At 28.6% G+C, this 17,834-nt stretch overlaps 1 protein-coding gene across 1 annotated transcript; it reads left to right on the top strand.

Moving 5' to 3' along the window:
* The first annotated feature begins 1,605 nt into the window (after positions 1–1,605).
* LOC132953613 (protein grindelwald) lies at positions 1,606–15,358 on the top strand. Its single transcript, XM_061025991.1, has 5 exons — positions 1,606–1,774; positions 12,605–12,655; positions 12,759–12,940; positions 14,637–14,642; positions 15,164–15,358. The coding sequence occupies exons 1-5, from the start codon at positions 1,606–1,608 to the stop codon at positions 15,356–15,358; spliced, it is 603 nt and encodes a 200-aa protein (XP_060881974.1).
* The last annotated feature ends 2,476 nt before the right edge of the window (positions 15,359–17,834 follow it).

The raw sequence follows: 17,834 nt of genomic DNA, 5'->3' as shown, positions 1-17,834 counted from the left end.
TTTATTTTTTTTTATTTTTGTAGAAACTGTACGTTAACTAAAAAATCTTTAATCTTAATTTCAATAAAAAAAATAATGAATAATATTTAAAACAAGTTAAGTAAAAATATAGTTTTAAATAAAAGTTAATTGTATTAGCTATTAATTATATTTTGTTTATACAATCTTTTTTATTTTTATGTCAGATTTTTTGGCCAGCTATATTGTACTACATCATATTATTTAGACAATCTTTTATTTAAAATTATATTTTTACTTAACTTGTTTTAAATATTTTTTATACATATATTTATACCATATTTGTTGTAGAACAACCCAATTTTCACAACACGTAAGGAAGAACTTAATCTGTGCAACAGCGTGCTTTCTTTAATAGCACTATCCAATCATTTTTATAAGTAAATGAAAGAAAAATAAATAAACCAAATGTTTATAGAAACAAATAACTTTTATTGTATTTATGTTATCTAAATTATAGGCATTATATCGTCGATAATATAACGATATAAGATGAATTTTCATCTTAATAGATATAGGTACCTATATTCAAATTAGTAAACCCGTGTATAAATTATTTTTATCATGTTTATATACATACTTATTTTTAGTTTTTTATTACCAAAATTGTAATATATTTATGCATTTTTCAAAAATAATATAAAAATGTAGCTATATTTTGACAAATTTGACTGCATATTTCGATATTTTTTAATGCAACAAGTCAAGTCCCGAACCCTACATTTATTTATATACGAAAACTGTAAAAAGGTTTTAATCTATACTTAAACACCCCCCCCCCCCCCATATCATAATCCTGGCTACGCCACTGGTATAAGGTAGGTACGGAATAATGTAGGTAAGTGAGTTATAGAGTATAACCAGTTTTCACGTACACACGGTATAATAATATGAAAACAATGGTTTCAATAAATATATACTTTTTGATCTCGGGACACCCCGTACTATTTATATATATTATCTACGTAAGGGTGCTGCATTTTTATTAGCCCCGGAGGTCAAGTTTCATAGAAATTTGGTATTTTACGCGTTTGTAAAACGGGACAACACATCCTTGTGTGGCGTCTTCTCAACACAGAAACCGGTTTTTGGTTGTTACGAATGTAACGAATCACAAAAGCGATTAATATCACAAATACCGGCGGTGCAGAAAATGAACAATCGTGGACCGTGGTGGTGGTTGTGACAGTGGGCGGTACGCTACGACCTTACTCGATTCCTTTTGGACTTAGGTATAGGCCGATGTCCAACTGGAATTTATTTAATCGCGATACATCTGTTGTCCAGTAAGGTCGTATTGAATATTATATCTGACGTGGTGTGTTTACACATTTCTCTTCAGTCTTCAACACTGTACACTGCTGTTGCCGCCGCCGCTCATATCACACAGTTAGTGGGTTTCACGTTAAGACAGGTTACCTCTGTCATCATCGTCTTTTGTATTCGTTCGTTAGGTGAGTGACAAGGCGACAAGGCGACAATATTATTATTATTATTATCACGAATATCACGATAAAATATATGCAGACGTACCTAATACCTATGTTGTTTTTATCATTTAGGACCTTTTATATTTCAGTCGTCGTTATGTGGCATCAGTCAATGGGCTTGACAATGAGGAAGATATGCGGTGAGCTTGAGTGCCCCGAGTACTACATGTGCCAGAGCCACGATCTCCAGTGTTACCCGTGTCATTCGTACTGCAACCAGTCATCGCACAACTTCGACGCCCATATATGCGAACGGCAGTGCCAAGGTACGTGTATCATAACTATTACTCACAAGTCTCTATCACAAAAATGTGTTCAAAAACTTCCATGTTTTTTTATAAATTTGAGCAAGTCTTGCAAACGTTATAATAACGTTATGATTATAACGTAATATTTGACAAAAAACTATTGAAATTTGTAAACGTTATTATAACGGAAAACGATAGTAAAAATAATTAAATACCGCAAAACAAAACATAAAGGTTAACAAAATATATTATATATGATTAAACAAAACATAATGCAAAACGTAATTTATAGAATATCATTAAACGAAAAACAACGCAAAACGTAGTTACAGACTATCATTAAACGAAAAATGACGCAAAATTAAATATTTTAAAATGTATTTACTAAATAAGTCTATTGGTTTCGTAGAAACATTTATTTAATGCAAACAATCTAAGAATCTATAAGAATTGATTATATTATGTTCGGTATCCGGACCCATTATACCTACTCGCATCAGTTATTATTTTTAAATATTATAGGTATTAACATTATTTTAAATAACGATAAATGCAAAACTTGTATAACTTTTTAATTTTAAATAACGATAAACGCAATACTTGGATAACGTTTTAATTCTGTATAACGATGAACGCAAAATTCGGATAACGTTTTAATTAAAAAAAGCGATAAACGCAAAAATTGTGTTACTTTTTAATTGTAAATAACATAAAACAAATTTTTTTTCAAATGCAAGCCCCGATTTTGAGGTGTAATACCTATTACTTACAACTCAGTGGATATACGACTTTTCCTAAATAATTTTCAAATACTGATGTTGCGAATAGGTACAAGTGTACAAGTGTACAAGCGTAAATTTTAAACTGTGTAGGCACGAATTGCATTAATGCATTATTCTTAAGTTGTATTAAATTAGATGGTGATTTGTGAACACAAATCGCCACATGACATTACAGACTGTAAGTGTTAATCTTGTAACGTCTCCTCTCTACCTGTCGCTTCGTATACTGATTGGGTGTCATTCTGTTTATATTTATGAGGTCTCGGAGACTCGACCTCGGTGTGTGATATTATTACTAGCGATCAGGGTTACCTTATGTGAAGCAAAGTACTCAACGTATATATTATATGTATATATGTATCTGTTATTAAAACCCGTCAGTGGTCGCAATGTGAGCACGGCGCTCACCTCGTTATTATTTTGAGAGCCACTTATTTATTTATTACTTGATTCATCTGATATTATTTATACCTTCAATCGAAACATGTTTAAATATACTTTTGCAAATATAATAATTTTATAGATAATTCTCGATTAGATATCGACATGCAATGTTGTTAATATCCATAAATTGAGCATTGCACTCACTCAATAGATCGACCTAACATTAGACCTATATTGAAGGAGCACACAATATTCATATGCGTATACTGTATAATAATCAGCAAAATATTCCAGACAACTAGGGCCAAGTTGAATGATAATGATTATATTGTGTATAAACAATTATAAATTAATTTTTAGTGGTGAACAATTTATAATTGAGGAAAATTGTAAGAACATTTTTGTTAAAACTTATAAGATTAAAATTTAAGAAATTGGTTGTTGGTTTCAATATTTTATGTTCATTGTATAATAAATAATGATGAAAAAACAACGAGGTGAGCGCAGCGCTCACTTAATACCAACGGCGGGACTCTGCATAGCGACACCAACGACGGGTTAAATATCAATTTACTATTATTACTACAACATCAAATCTTATAATACATCGAACATCAAATAATATGTACTTATAAATTATAATTGAGGGTTATCGATCGGGCCATGGTGTATCGTGGGTGCCGATATCCAATGTGGATTGAGCCAATCGACGGTATTATTAAGTAGGTACATTATGATTATTATTATTCGACAATTTAAGAAGCTGTATTTTGCACAACGGGTATGATCCCAAATAAACCGGCATATTATCTAAAGCACAATATTTTATAGTTACCCCTAGGGTGCATTTATTGTATTCAATATCAGGATATGATATAAAATGTTGGTTATCAGATGAAATTGCTAGATATGGATTATTTGATTGAATAAACATAAATTGTAAATATGTTACCTCTATTGGCATAGGCTATATCTGAAATAATGTATAAATCTCTGGAGTACATATCATAGGACAATTTATAATGAAGATAATAGGTATAATTGAAAATTTGAAAATTTAATCGTTATATTCTTCAGTTTTATACAACCTTCCAGAGATGAATTAGTGTCAATTATTAATTATTATAAATTATTTATTTCATCAAATTTCTCGACAAAAACAGAAATATTTACATGTGTTAGTAAGTTAAATTAACTAGAATATACTCTCATTTTATAAATTGGTTCATAAGAAATACCCGATCTACTTCCTTGGTAGTTGTCGGACAATTCTCTCCTCTATTTGGTATGAGAGAGTTGGTATTTGTGTAAACAAATATTGCGCTGACATCCTCTTAATGAAGATACTGTTTATTCATCTCATTACCGTAATAAGTTACAGTTCCTCAAACACATTTGAACGAATTGTTCAATGAGCGGCTTCCTTCATTCTCCAAATCGGTCAAAACTCTCGGACTATAATTTTTATAAAATAGTATTTTTAAATTCCAATCGTCAAAAATATAAAATAATATTTATGTGTATATAATATTATAATATATTATGTATAAATATTGAAATATTGTGCGTATATTGGCAGATACTCGTTAATCTTCGGGACACCCTAAACACTGCACATTTATTACACATATCCTTGATACTCTGGGGGGAGTTTTTATTTCTTAATTTCCTATTTATAATATATAGGTTGCATACTAGGGTGGCTAACAAAGAAATTTCATTTTAGCTCACGAAAATCGATTATTTTTTTTGTTTTTATGTAGGTACCTACCATATGTCCATATTTCATATATTCATATAGGTTGTCATTGGCTACGGAAATAAAAGATACTTTTATATAATCAATAATATTATACTAAAATAAGTGTAAGTGTACATTTTCACCTAACGTCATTAATAAGACGTGTAGCGCCACGACGCCGCGTTCGTAACGGCGACGGGGGCGACGATGACAAAACGATGCGCCGGAGAGAACATTTTGCTAGCGGCGGCCGTTACCACGCTTGGCAGTTGGCACCTACGTACATGAAGATGGCCCCCCGACTTTGTCCAAACATTTTCAAAATTATTGTAAACAATTGTAAATTAATTGTAAATAATTGTAAATTACATTTGCGAATTTGTAAATAAGCAGATAACTTATAAATCAAAAAACAAAAGTCGGGGGGCCAAGTTCACGTAGCCCCCCGACTTTGGCCGATCGCCTCCGGACAAATTGCAAACAATTGTAAATAATTGTAAATTACATTTGCGAATTTGTAAATCAGCAGAAAACTTAGAAATCAAAAAAAAAAGGTGGGTAAGTGGATGTCACTCTGCTGTACAGTAGGTTACAAGTGGGTCACTGTAATGAATGGTGTTAAATTTGAATTCGATTTCTGTTTTATTTGATACTTAATATATGCTAATTCACCATTATATCTCCTGTTGAAACAAAACTTTAATTTTTTTGGGAGATCATTATGAGATTGCGTTATGTAGCATGTTATATTTAAAACTAAACCGTCTGTATAAAAACTCAATGCTTCCAGTAATAACGCATCGTGTGGCCCCAGCATTAAATCAAATTATATTGTTTCGACTGTACCTATTGTTATTATTATTGCATGGTGGACGTGTCGTTACTTGTGTGTTGTATTTTTTCGAGATTTCCTATTTTTGTGTAAACGCATCGTCTAGATATGCCATTGACGATTTCTGTAGACAACAATAATAATATAGGCTAGAATTTACCGATTGATAACAATATTATTAAATTAAAATTATAGTGATTGTGTTCTCATATGCAGTCCAGATCGCATGCTCTTGCATTTTACCCTGGTTTATATATTTTATAATAATTTGTGTATTGTTATATTTTACTTGAAACTTAATACATCTTGTTTATAATGGTAAGTTTAAAAATATTTTTAATTACAATAGTGTGTACCTATTATTAAAATAAATTTATTAAATGATACAGCCATAGGTAATTCTTTTCATAGTCCACACTAAATTCATATTTGTTGATTCAATTTTTGTATGCCATAAAGTTATAATACTTAATTTCTATCAAGAAATTTAATTTGATTATATTTTTATCTGAATGATTAGTTAAGATAAGTTTTTGGTTCTTACAATATCCATCTATGTAGTAAGTTACTTTATAATGGACGTAATATTAGGTATAGGGAGGGATGTTAATATATAATATCTATGGTCAACACCTCAAAGTGGCCCACCGCAAAACATGTGTTTCAAAATTACCGATAGGTACTATCATTTATGAGGCATATGTAACGTCGACGGGTTTCTAACTCACGCGATATAATATAATATAATAATATATAATATTGTATCTGTTTTTTGTGTTTTACTTTAGTTTATATTAAAAAAATTTAAATTGATAAAAAATATGTTTGATAAAAAAATCATTATTCAAAAAATCTATATTTTAAATTAAAAAATCGATAATTTGTAAAAAATCTATTGAATAAAAAAAATGTTAATTAATAATCCAAATTTGCTAAAAAAAACTATATTTTTATGTTTTTTTTACCAAATATTGATTGTGTATCAAATAAAGATTTTGTATCAATTTAGATTTTTTTATAAAATATTAATTATTTTCAAACAGATTTTTTTAACCATATTTTATCAAATATAAATTTTTTAAATTATAGATTTTTATCAAATGAAAAATACCTCAGATTATTATTTTTTATTTCATTTAAGTTTTTTTAAAAAATATGAATTTTTTATAAGGGATTTTATTTTATAAAATTTTTTTTCAAATTTAGATTTTTTTATAAAATATTAATTATTTTCAAACAGATTTTTTTAACCATATTTTATCAAATATATATTTTTTAAATTATAGATTTTTATCAAATGAAAAATACCTCACATTATTATTTTTTATTTCATTTAAGTTTTTTTAAAAAATATGAATTTTTTATCAGGGATTTTATTTTATAAAATTTTTTTTCAAATTTAGATTTTTTATCAAATATTGATTTTTTTAACAAATAAAGGTTTTTTAGCAAATGCCGGTTATTAATTAGTATTTTTTTAAATTTTTATTATGAATTATCCATTTCTTCATTACATATAGAATTATCATTGAATTTTTTATCAAAAAGATTTTTTATTAAGATTTTTATTAAATTTATTCTTATAAAATATGAATCTTTCATTAAACAGATTTTTTTTAAACATATTTTATCAAATATAGATCTAATTAATTCTTAAAAAAAATTAAATTTTATAAAAATCTGTTTGATAAAATTTCATATTTTATTTTTTAAAAAAGATGATGAACTTAATCATTGATAAACATAAGTAAGTAATTATAAAATACTGTTGAAGAGAACGTAAACATTTTGAATACAAAACCTAACTGAAAAAATGTAAAATAAGTATACCTATAATCTATGTCAGTCAAGTAGGCACCGGCACATTATACTATGCCTATGCAACTAATACCAAAAATTTGCTAGGGATTAGCCAGATTTTGCTAGGGCCCCTGAACTTTGTAAATCAAAAAACAAACGTGCCGGTGCCATCTACGTGAACTTGGCCCTTGACTTTTGTTTCAACAGGAGATATAATGGTGAATTAGCATATATTAAGTATCAAATAAAACAGAAATTGAATTCAAATTTAACACCATTCATTACAGTGACCCACTTGTAACCTACTGTACAGCAGAGTGACATCCACTTACCCATCTTTTTTTTTTGATTTCTAAGTTTTCTGCTGATTTACAAATTCGCAAATGTAATTTACAATTATTTACAATTAATTTACAATTGTTTGCAATTTGTCCGGAGGTGATCGGCCAAAGTCGGGGGGCTACGTGAACTTGGTCCCCCGACTTTTGTTTTTTGATTTATAAGTTATCTGCTGATTTACAAATTCGCAAATGTAATTTACAATTATTTACAATTAATTTACAATTGTTTGCAATTTGTCCGGAGGCGATCGGCCAAATTCGGGGGCTACGTGAACTTGGCCCCCCGACTTTTGTTTTTTGATTTATAAGTTATCTGTTGGTTTACAAATTCGCAAATGTAATTTACAATTGTTTACAATAATTTTGAAAATGTTTGGACAAAGTCGGGGGGCCATCTTCATGTACGTTTGGCACCTCTACCCATCTCGTGACGGTACCACCGTCTGGCCGATTCGTTGGAGGTACCTACTACCTACTGGTTGGCGGTATCGCATACCAGCCGGCGGGTAGCGGGCAGCACGTCCGGGTGGTTTGTGAACTCCCGGTGTCGTAGGTTTCTAATACCCTCAAATATTTTTACCCCCGGGGGTAAAATAAACCTAGGATATTTATACCCCCGGTAAAATTGTTCGACAGGGGGGAAAAATAAACTAGGATATTTTTACCTCCCCGGAAATAATGTGCTTTTAAAGGGGGGTAAAAATAATCTTCTATAAAAATTCACATAATAGATAAATATATCCCAGTATATTTTAAACAGATCGTTAATAGCATATAGGATATTTTTATCCCCCTTAAAAACACATTATTACCGGTTGGGGGGGGGGGAGGGGGGGGGTAAAAATAATCTACTATAAAACATAATATCATTAATTATATGCTAGAATATTTTTACCGGGGGGTAATAATATCCCAGTATATTTTTATCGGGGTAAAATTAACCTAGGGTAAATTTACAAAATAACAATTAATATAAATATTGATGAAGTGGTCACCAAATAAATGAAACTTGATTTTTACTATTTTAGACTTAACAAAAATAATCAATGTGCTCCGTGGAGCCGTAGGGCTTCGCGATACTGGGATAGTTATCTAGGGGTTCCCTGGATATATCTCATTTAAAATAAGATCATGTTTATTTTATTAATAATAAACCAAATATTTTGTTTTGTAGTCGAAAACAATGTTAGACGAGAGTTGATTGAGGGTTAATAAATTGCTTTATCGTTTAGGTATATGTCGTTTATGATTATATTATAAAAAAACAAATTAAATAAGCAAATCTTTTATGCATAATTTTTCATGAGTTATGTATATTTTATGAGAATTAAAAATGTTTGGGCTCCATACAACTTTTTAGCAATATAAGAAGAAACAAGTTTGAGGACCGCTCCTATACTAGTTGAAATATATTAGTATGGTGGCAAAGCCCCTTTCCACCTCCACTTCCATGTTGGTAATTCAATTCCTTATCAGTTATAAGCTCACTTAAACAATTCCTAAATACGCCACTGCGGCCACTACTTATCGCATTAACGTCCATTTGATTTCGATGACGTTTGGCTCTGTTAAACTCAGAAATTGCTCTTTTACATTGATCATTAAAAAGTTCACGGTTTTCGGTATATTACGTATTTGTATACAACGCAATATTTTACCGCGCGTTCGGAACTTTTCTGTATTATAATTGAACAAGCTTTTTTTCAATTTAGTTTCGTTTTAACATACTTATGTAGGTAGTTAAGCCTTAAGCACGCTGAAAACGATTAGGGAGTGTGATTTTGGCAGCCAGACTTATTTTACAGTTATAGCTAATTGAAATTGTTGGTATTTTCATATAGGTACACCCGGTGTGGTCACTCGGTCGCTACGCTCGCTAGGACGATTAAAATCAAAAACATCCCTCAACTTGTTATGTAAAAACACCATGGGTGGTTATCAAAATTATTTTTGCACCATAATTCTTAAAACGTTGATTTACCTAGTTTTCAAAAAAAAAAAATTAAAAATTTGTTATACTTAAGAGCGGTAAGCTATAAGCGTTGTACGGGTGCGTAAAATACCGAAAATTCCGAACTAAGTAAATCTATACCATACCAACTAATGATTTCTGGCAATTAATTGTTGCATTATCGTGATCGTCCATACTAAAAATTTAAAAATTCGTGTGGGTTCTAAACTAGATGTAAATTGGGCTCACGCCCGTATTGTATGCTAAAATAAAATAAAATAACGTGAAATTTAACAAATATTTTGTTTGAAAAAAAATGTATAACCAACCCCTCCCCCCACCAAAATTCATGAGTACGCCTCTGAAATTACAATAATAAAACGTTTATACACTGCACCGTGAGAAATGTATAAGATTTTCGTGTCTTTACTCATAAGGCATAACACTTGTCCAGTGTAGCTTCAAATGTCTATTGTACGATATAATCATTAAGCCAATCGACTTGCATTATTTTATATACATACATGCAGTGGTTTGCAGTGGCTCCGATCTCTATCTATGTCTATACCTATTGTGGTTGCAACATGTTGCTACACCGTTGTAGGGTGAAGTGAATACGTGGATAATATATTATGTTAACAGAACCCAGAAAATATTATATTATAATAAATGTATATATACACTATATATACACTATACCACTGTGGAGAGGATAAACTGGTTCTTTGTAAGAGTTTTGTTTTTTTTTTGTATTGCCTTTGAATACGATCTGAGGAACAATCCTGAAAGGAATATTGTACCAGTCAGTTTATTGTTATTTTTAGTTTGTATGTAAGTAATAAATAATGATTTATGGTACCAGCGGCTGTATAGAATTGTTAGACCGATTGTAAAATGCCACCAACAGTATAGACAGCATCAGAGAGACGCACGCTTGGATTACAAAAATATATTACATTCTGTATATTTTTATTTCAAAACAAAATAACGTTTTTATATTTCAGACATTGCAGTAGAACAAGTAGAATTGTTAGGTAGTTCGTACTAAACATTCGTAGATGTGTGTGGTGAAATTAAAATTATAGATAAACTGCATAATATTATATAAAACTATATAAGTATTAAACCTCAAATTATTCTTAAATTAATCCCCGTCGAGTGTTACTACTGGGTAGCTACTCCCCTCACGCTGTCACAATCATTGTAAATTCCACTCATATGGTCATTGTAAATAATATTACAGATTGTATATCTTCTAATAAATGTTAAGAAAAAAAAAAAATTAATCCTAATAAAGTATTATGATTTATGGCAATTGATTAAAGAGAAAATATTTACGTTCGTGGTGATATGTACTGAAAAAAGTAGTACCTATATTAATTTTAATTAAAAATGTAAAACTATTCTTTTCAATATTTTGGAATTTGTTTTGCACTATTCCACCATTATTTTATTCGCATAATGAAGTTAAATGATGTACCTACCTGTAGCTACCATCCGTTGTAGCATTGATTATATAATCAAAGGTTGTAACTTGTAGGTGTATACGTTATGAAATATTATGTGTGTGTGTGTGTGTGCACGACGTATTCCGAACAATCACAAATATCCAGACTTGGGTAAAATACTTTTTAAAAGTATTTCAAATACATATTCCGAATACTTAAAAAAAAGTATTCAGAATATGTATTCGAATACTTTATGATAATAATATTCCTGAGTATTTAGAATTTTTCACAAAAAGTATTCCAAATATTTTTCGAATACTTTTTTTTAGTAGATTTAAATTTCAATAACAAAAATATTATTTTTTCAATTCTGTGTTTATAAATGAACATTATTATAATATCGATAATACACACCTATCTGGCTATCTATTAGTTATAAATTATATTCAAATTAATATAGTTAATAAGTAATAATTAGTAATATATAAGAGTATACCTATATAAGAAAAAAAGTATTCCGAATACTGACTCAGAATACTTGTAAAAAGTATTCAAAATACCATATTGAATACTTTAAAAAATAGGTATTTAAAAAGTATTCGGGATACTTCAAAAGTATTCTGAATACTGTATTCGGAATACTACCCAAATCTGCAAATAACAAAGTCACTTTTAACCAAAGTTCAAAATGTAAACCCTTCTAAAATGAAATTTCTATAACTCATAATGGTGGACAAGACCCCAAAAATGACCTTTCGCTTTTCGCCTACGTCTCTTTTCGCCCAAATATTTTTAAAATACTTTCCCTTTTTGCCCAAGAACATTATATACCACTTTTCAGCCACATTTTTATAACACACACTTTGAAAAACACTTACTTTAAATTATATCTAACATAATAATAAATTTGTTATATTTAAATAATTTATTTAGGTAAATTAGTTTTATAAAGCCATTTAGCATTACCCAGAGAGTACCACGAGGAGGCGGCTTTTATTATCCTCCAAAAATGTATTAATATAAATCGTCAAATGATATACAATGATATTATATCATGTAATTCAAATTTAATACAATAATTTAATACAGTGACGCACTATTGTAACCTACAGTTTTAAATTTAGTTATGCTATTAGATAATATATTAATTTATTTGTACTATAATAGTTATAAGCCGTCTTAATATTATTTAAACTCGCAGTTCAAAATTACTTTTTAAATAATTTACTTTTTTTAATGAAACTCAAATGTAAATTGCATTTTAAAAATGTGTATGTTTATATTATTATAAACATTAAGTTATAAAATGTATAAACGAAGTAAATACAGACGTGGGAGCGTTTACATGTAGGAACCCGTAAGGAAGTACCTGTTATGACCCGTGAGAGTTTGCAGGTCATTAAGATCAAAAAAGTTTACAATCACCCAAAAAAATAATAACTCCCTTATTTTTTAATGCTCAATTGCATGACGTTGTTTCGGGTTAAAAGATGAAAAGCTAGAAAATGTGATCTATTAATTATTCAACATATTACACATTTATTTTTTGTTTTTTATTTTTTTACACAGATTACATACATGACTACATTAAGCATTACGTTAAAGCTGAGGAAATCCAAGGTGAGCGACTACCTTAAGTTATACATTTATAAATCCTATACTTATTTAATAGTTTTTCCAAATTTTTAATAACAAATAAAATTAATTTCCACATCACTTTCAGATTCACTTCAGGAAAAGGAGATCCTGCAGTTTTTGTTGATTTGTGTTATGGTGTTGATAATCATTACGCTCGTCTTAATATCTATCATGACGGTGCTTATATGTAACCGCAAGAGGTTAGTGTGGACGATTGAGAACGAAGGCGAAATTTCATCTTTAACAAATAAAACGGACTTTTCAAAGGTAAAAATACAATGTACCTCTATCTATATCTATGTATATAAAAGTGAAATGGAAGACTTTGTGACGGGTTGGCTTCGAAACGGCTTTACCGATTTGGCTGATTCTTTTATTGCTATGTTTGTAATTGTCAGTTTTTATGAAAGATAATTTTAGGAAAATCCACCGAAAAAGTAGGAAATCTGGATGTAAAAAATACAACAGTGGCGTCTACCATCTAGGAAGAAAATAAACTAAATAATAATATATTTTTGTTTATTGTAAGAATGCTATTGGTTATGATAATTATAGTTTTAGTTGTTAATTTTGAAGAACTTTTGTTTTATTGGTCACAATTTATTGTTTTAAATGCCCATAAAGAGGAAATCAAACCTTGGCCGCTCCACAAATGGTGCGAAGTGGATGCGCTTATCCAGAAACAATATAGTTAAAGATGAAATGTATATCATGTCCACCTTCAATTATAATAAATCGATTGATTTTAGAAATATAGGAACTTTAGGAAATATGAATTTGTGTAGACAGAGTGTGACAAAATGTGAAAAAGTGCAACTTCTGTAGAGCATTGAAATGATCTAAAGAACCACTATTTATAAATAAATCAATTTTTTCAAAAATCGGTTCTGCGTAAGAACTTTTTTTTTCTTAACTCTTTTCAAAAACTACTTGAAATTTTCAACTTTGACCTCCTACAAGTACCAACAATATTCACTTTTATATCAGAAAAGACGCTGATCTAGAAAATCCGAGCATTTTTACTACCCAAAATGTTGATGACAGACAGAGAAAAACACAAATAATTGTAAAATCAATACATTCTGAGGGATGCAAAAAAAACGTAAAAATAATTGTTTAATGAAAAAAATTAATGTTTCGATTGGAATAAATTTATACCTTATTGTTTTCAAATATTATATCAAATAAAAAACATAACATGCGTATCTTATCTGGAGAAACGAGAAATGTGTAGTAAACTAATCTGTGGATAATCCCGAAAGTTTTATTTATTATATTAGTTTTTAATATGTTGTAATTTTGATTAAATATGATTTAACTAGTGTGTGGTTCTAAACGATAATGTGATATTAGATAAATCTGTGCGTTATTGATAAAATGGGGCTAAATTGATTATAACTGTGCAGAATTTACGTATTAAAGTGTGCAGTTTTGAATCAGGAATTTTTTTTGAAAGTCTGAGGTTATAAGTATGACGACCACCGTCCCAAATGGTTCTCATCGGAAAAGGTTAGATGTATGATTGCCCAATATATGATTTTTATTTTTACATATTTTTCTATTTTTAACGCTAAAATTAAAAAAAAAACACTACTAACTCATTTTATAATATCAATTATTTTTAATTCACAATATCAAATATGTATTCGATTTTTATATAATTTTTATAATTTATATAGAATATAAAATTTAAAAATACACCAACACATTTATAGCCACACTTCGTGTAAGACAGTTCTCAATCTGTATGAATTGGAAAGGAATTTGTAAAAACCGGAGCCGTTTGGGAATTGACCTTTTTGTAAAACGAGATCCGAATAGGATAGGTACGTCTGTTTTAGGTAAATAAATTATCTAGTTAGGTAAGTGCCAATATTTTATTCTTTTATCTTATCCAGATAATTGGGTAATAAGTTACCAGAGATAATTAAACTAATTAATAACTAATAATTAAATCAACTAGCTAAAAGTATATTTTAAATATTTATATTATAAATAATAAATTATGATAATCTTATTATTTTATGAATCTTACCGAATTTACTACATCTAATATATTATATACCTATTTTTTTCTTTCTTGCGTTAGATTTATCAAATGTATATTTAATGGTTTTTAGTTATAATTTAACTTAATGGGTTTTCTAGGATTGGCGGCATGTTCAACATTCCATTAAAACCAGCACTCTTAAACATTAAAATTAATGATATAACACTAATTTCAGCATACCAATTATACAAGCTCGAAAACAATTGTATTTTAATAATAGATTGTCAAATATTCGTTCAGCTCATTATAGCTCAAAGCTTTAAACAATGTTTAAAAATAATATTAAAAATTATCAAATTGATATATTTAAATTTTAAATACTAAATTTTTTTGTGTCATGCACTCGTGCCTTGATTTATTATTTTTCAATATATATATGAATATAATATGTATATATAATTTATTCTAAAGGTGTGTTTGTTTTTCTTTTGCAATTCAAGGATAATGAGGTGAGCTTGGAGAACGAGACTGTGGACAACCCGATGACGATGATGGCCGTGCCGACCAGATACATGACTCCCTCGTCATCGAACAAGTTTCCCTGCGAGGATATCACACTTGAGACCCAGGATTTTACCGGGTATGACAACCTAGGGATGTGGAAAGTATCCCCCGAACTCTGTAGCAAACTGTAAACTGTAAATTGTAATTTTTACTTCAGGCAATTAGAGGATACCTACATAATTCACCCTGATCGTAATTTGTACTTAATTCTAAAAACCTCTAGAAACATGTTTTAAAAAACATTCCACATCTTGTGATGTGTATAAAAATACATATTATAATGATTTTTTTAGTATGAATATTGGTTTGTACTTTTATAGTTTCCTTGTTTAGAACATCAAACTGATATATAAGCAAATATGTGTTCACATTATATAAGTACCGATATAACTATAGTCTATACCCTAGAATAATGAGAATTCTTAATAGTGAATCAAAACACAAAAAAAAAATTATCCATATTAGTTAAAACATGATTTGTTTACTAATTTCATTATAATACAGTATAGATAAGTACTTTATGAAATTTTTAATTAACTTTGTATTAGGTATCTACCTATATTAATAAATATATACTATACATTTATAACATATTAAGTGATTATAAAAATTATAAAATTTAAATATAAATTAAATTATAAAATAGGTAATTTAATGTTATATCTATAAAATTAGATTAGTTTAATGTTTAATAGAACATTATTAGTATAATACTATAACTATACTATATAAAACTATAGTTACAAGTACCTATAATAAGTAATAACTGTATTTGAATTATTTGTATCATGAAAACTGAGACCAAAACCAATGACTTTATTTTGGAATACATTTATTACATAATTTATAGGTACCTATTACAGTTGTAATTTTTTCTTTTTTTAAAGCTGCCCCAGAGTCTAAGGTTTAGCGTCTATTTTTACATATAATATTAATTACCTAGGTACTACTTACTACTTATGAATATTTTTTAGTATAATTCTTAATTATTATATCACGAAAGAATAATCTGTTTCTATATTTATTAATAACATTTTAATACAAAATTATTATAGTTATTATGTATATTTTATCAATAAATATAAATACGTTTTTAATCAATAAATGTATGTATTTTACAATAATATATGATTATTTAAAATTTTATTTTTATGCCTTTCATTACCTTTCGAGCAGTAAACTGCTTTAATCTTCAATATCATTTCTGGTAAAAAAGTTTATGTAGTTGGTACTACAAGTATTAGAAGGGTCAAAAGTAAAAAGTGAGAAAATGAAAAATGATTAGTCTTTATAATGACTATGGATAAAACGTAGGTATGTATTCAATGTCACATTGAGGAAGCCAAAATTATTACCAATTTAACAAAACATATATAGGTAGGTATGAATACATTATAAAATAACATAAACCTATATAAACTATATAGAGACTAGCTATTGATTTAATAATGACGAGGTTATCGATAGCCTATATCGGGTAATTTCTTCATTATTTAATTATACGATGTAACCAATAGACTCACTGACTGTATATTCCAGGGCATGAAACCGCTTATGAAAAAATCGGTTACCGGTTTACAAAAAAATGTTCGTAAGTGGTTACTGGTTTTAGAGTTTTCCTAAAACTTAACAATAAATTATTACTCTAAATATCAATCTATACATACTATCATGTTACTACACGTTTACATTATTGTACATGAAGTAATTTTTAAAAAATGTCGATTAATTTTAAACTTTTTATATCACGAACTGTTCGTTCTGTAAGCCGGTAAAACTAAAACTAATATGTATAGTGTATACTGTATTAGGTATGTACATTACATTTATAATAGGATAAGGTAATAAGTATTAGGTGTATTGTACACACATACAAATATTATTTTTTATTATCTATCAATTTGTATATAAAACATCTCATTCTATGAGTATTAGTGTAAGTTTTTGAACGTTAGTAAAACAATAGATATTAAAAGTAAAATTAATTAATAACAATTAATAGTTACGTTTAAAATTTGATGCTGCGACACTATCTAGTAGGTACCTACCAAAGTGATTTTAAATATTGTTCATATAACAACATGAAATTTGTTTCACATTAATTAACTAACAAGAGACCGTTATGGATGTAATATTACTGTGTATAATACTGTGTAACTGTCAACTGGTAGGTAGGTATATAATATTATTTTAACTGCGTATCACACTCGACAAGTGACTGATCATTGAGTGCCTAAATAAAATATCGTTTATTGCAATTTTCTTTTAAGACGAATGATAAATGTATAAATTGAAAAGTGGACAAGTGGGTACCAACAGCTTCCCTGACTTCATGAATTTAAAAATTATAATTATGTAGGTACCTATAATTAATTAATTACCTACCTATATGGCTATATCGAATACGCAAAATAAAATGTCATATATTTAACTGTGATGATTTGAAATAGATTTTTATATTATCTAGCATTGTCAACATTGAATACGGCATAGCAACATTGATGTGTAAATATAGGAAGTAAGAAATAGGAAGTATATAAGAAATACCAAGTTGCAAGTACCTAGGTGGCTAGGTTTATAGGTAGGTATTTGAAAATTAGTAGGTAG

Source organism: Metopolophium dirhodum, chromosome 1 (assembly GCF_019925205.1).
Source record: "Metopolophium dirhodum isolate CAU chromosome 1, ASM1992520v1, whole genome shotgun sequence".
Classification (NCBI taxonomy): domain Eukaryota; kingdom Metazoa; phylum Arthropoda; class Insecta; order Hemiptera; family Aphididae; genus Metopolophium; species Metopolophium dirhodum.
The sequence above is the reverse complement of the archived record's forward strand: the minus strand, read 5'-3'. Positions and strand labels throughout refer to the sequence as shown.